This window comes from Amphimedon queenslandica, unplaced genomic scaffold, assembly GCF_000090795.2.
Source record: "Amphimedon queenslandica unplaced genomic scaffold, v1.1 AMPQUscaffold_9923, whole genome shotgun sequence".
NCBI lineage: Eukaryota > Metazoa > Porifera > Demospongiae > Haplosclerida > Niphatidae > Amphimedon > Amphimedon queenslandica.
The window spans coordinates 1-1,992 of record NW_003549806.1 but is presented as its reverse complement, the minus strand read 5'-3'; the positions used below and the strand labels follow the sequence as shown (position 1 = coordinate 1,992).

Sequence of the window (1,992 nt, the reverse complement as noted above, 5' to 3'; positions counted from 1 at the left end):
TCTTGACAATGCACACTCACATCAGCATCATGACTACAGTCATTAATACCAATCCCTGAATGACTACAGTTGAGTATAGTCTCCTCTGATCCAGTGCATACTACTTCATCTAAATATATGGGCCCAGCTCCAGGACCAAAAAATGCTCTATTAAGATATGCAGCATCTAATGAGAAAAAAATGCAGAGTTAGTACAATCATTTATCAACTTTATGCATTAAAATTACTTACTAAGTTTAGTATCTTACCAATAGTAGGGTATCCTAGTTGCCTGCAGACCACCTCAGCATTAGTGTGAGTCCATCCATCATCACACACAGTGCCCCATTCATTGTTAATACAAATCTCTACCCTTCCTACATTAGGCACATCCCCATCCACTAACTGTACATCACCTTCCACACAACCTGTACAGAAAGAGAGCAATTATATAATGTACACTTATACCAGTACACAAGATAGTAAAAGTATAAGCTTACCATGGGCTACTGCTAAAATCCAACAAAGAAACAAGGATAAGAGGAGCATATTCTGGTGAAATGACTTTCAGTCCCAGCAAGAGTAACCACATCTAGGATTGTTGCATAATACATGATAACACTTTTAAATCTAATTTAGATAATGAGCTTTTTATTAGGTAGATGTAAACATTGAGGGGGCAGCATGAGCTATCTATAGATATTTTTGACTAAGGCCTGGTTTACAGACCTGTGTAACTTAATATTATATAAAAGCATCACTTTGTCTCTTCTAGCATTAATAATACATGTATGTACATTGTACACAAGAAAAAACTTTTCATCAGTTTAAATAAGTTCCTAAGACTTAAATCGATCTAAAATTGATTTGTCTTCTATCTTCATTTGGTCACCCTTTGCCTTAGTTGATCTCAATTTTGCCTTGAGTAGTTGCTATTAATAGTACAACAGAGTAACACAATTGATGATGTAATAATGACTCACCCTTGCTCTCCTGTCTAAAATCTTTTGTTTCCTGGAAGCTAGTTTACCAGGAGTGCTACGACCTCTCTTCTTCATTTTCAATACAATCTTTTTCTTTTTCCCCTACAGAAAGTTGAAGTGCATAACTCTTAATGTTATTAATATAGAAAGGCAGCAGGTTCAATATCTTTTTTTGCATTTTTTGTGATTTTTTGCCCTGTTATAGAATTAAACATTTAATTGAGCAAAAAACGGTACCGCTATACAGTGTTGCTTTAGTTTGGCAATTTTAAATTGGTGGTAAAATAGCTCCTATGTGATAATGATAGCTTAAACATAAACAACTTTCATTACCAAATCCAATTGCCAAAGACAAAAATTAAAGCAGTACATGCATGTGCTGTCATAAAAATAAAAGCAAAATGACTCTACAACCACAAATAGAACAATGGAATTACTTTGTCATTCCTTTGAGTATTATTCTCAGCCTCTATTGGCCCAGTGTACACTTGAGTGAGGTTCTGTGGCTCTAACATTATGAGATCTGCTGGTATCTTCTCCAGCAATGCCTTCACTTCCCATTCTTGCCTCTGTCTTTTACTTTGATAAGGATTAACCTCAAGACCATCAATATTAGCCTCACCAGCACCTAACAGCAGAAAACATAATTATTGACATAAAATATATGATACTATAGAGCTAATGATACTATAGAGCTAATGATTCTGGCAAGTTTTGTTTTAGAAAATCATATACTAGAATCTACATTGTTTAAGCAAAAAATTAAAAAGTATAACAATTACCAACTATGCAATATTTATAGTACACGTACCTGGTACAACAATGCTAGTAAACCCATTACTGTGTCCCAGGCCAAGACAATCCTCAAAGGGGCAGAACTGAAGTTTGTGTAGCTGTCCTGAGAGACGATACTTGAGATAAGGAGTGTATGGCTCTGACTGACTAAAAACATCTTTCCAAATCTAAAAGAGTTGGGTGGAGGATAAAGGAGAGACTTCATGTAGAATAAATTATAAAAATAGAGATTTCT

General features: G+C 34.9%; 1 protein-coding gene across 1 annotated transcript; it reads right to left on the bottom strand.

Moving 5' to 3' along the window:
* Positions 1–681: 681 nt before the first annotated feature.
* LOC105315494 (WD repeat-containing protein 46-like) lies at positions 682–1,924 on the bottom strand (the record flags this gene model as incomplete). The annotated part of the gene is made up of 4 exons (XM_020006408.1): positions 682–911; positions 963–1,064; positions 1,400–1,590; positions 1,774–1,924. Coding segments are annotated over 4 exons (537 nt in total), but the record flags the coding sequence as incomplete, so codon positions are not given.
* Positions 1,925–1,992: the final 68 nt, after the last annotated feature.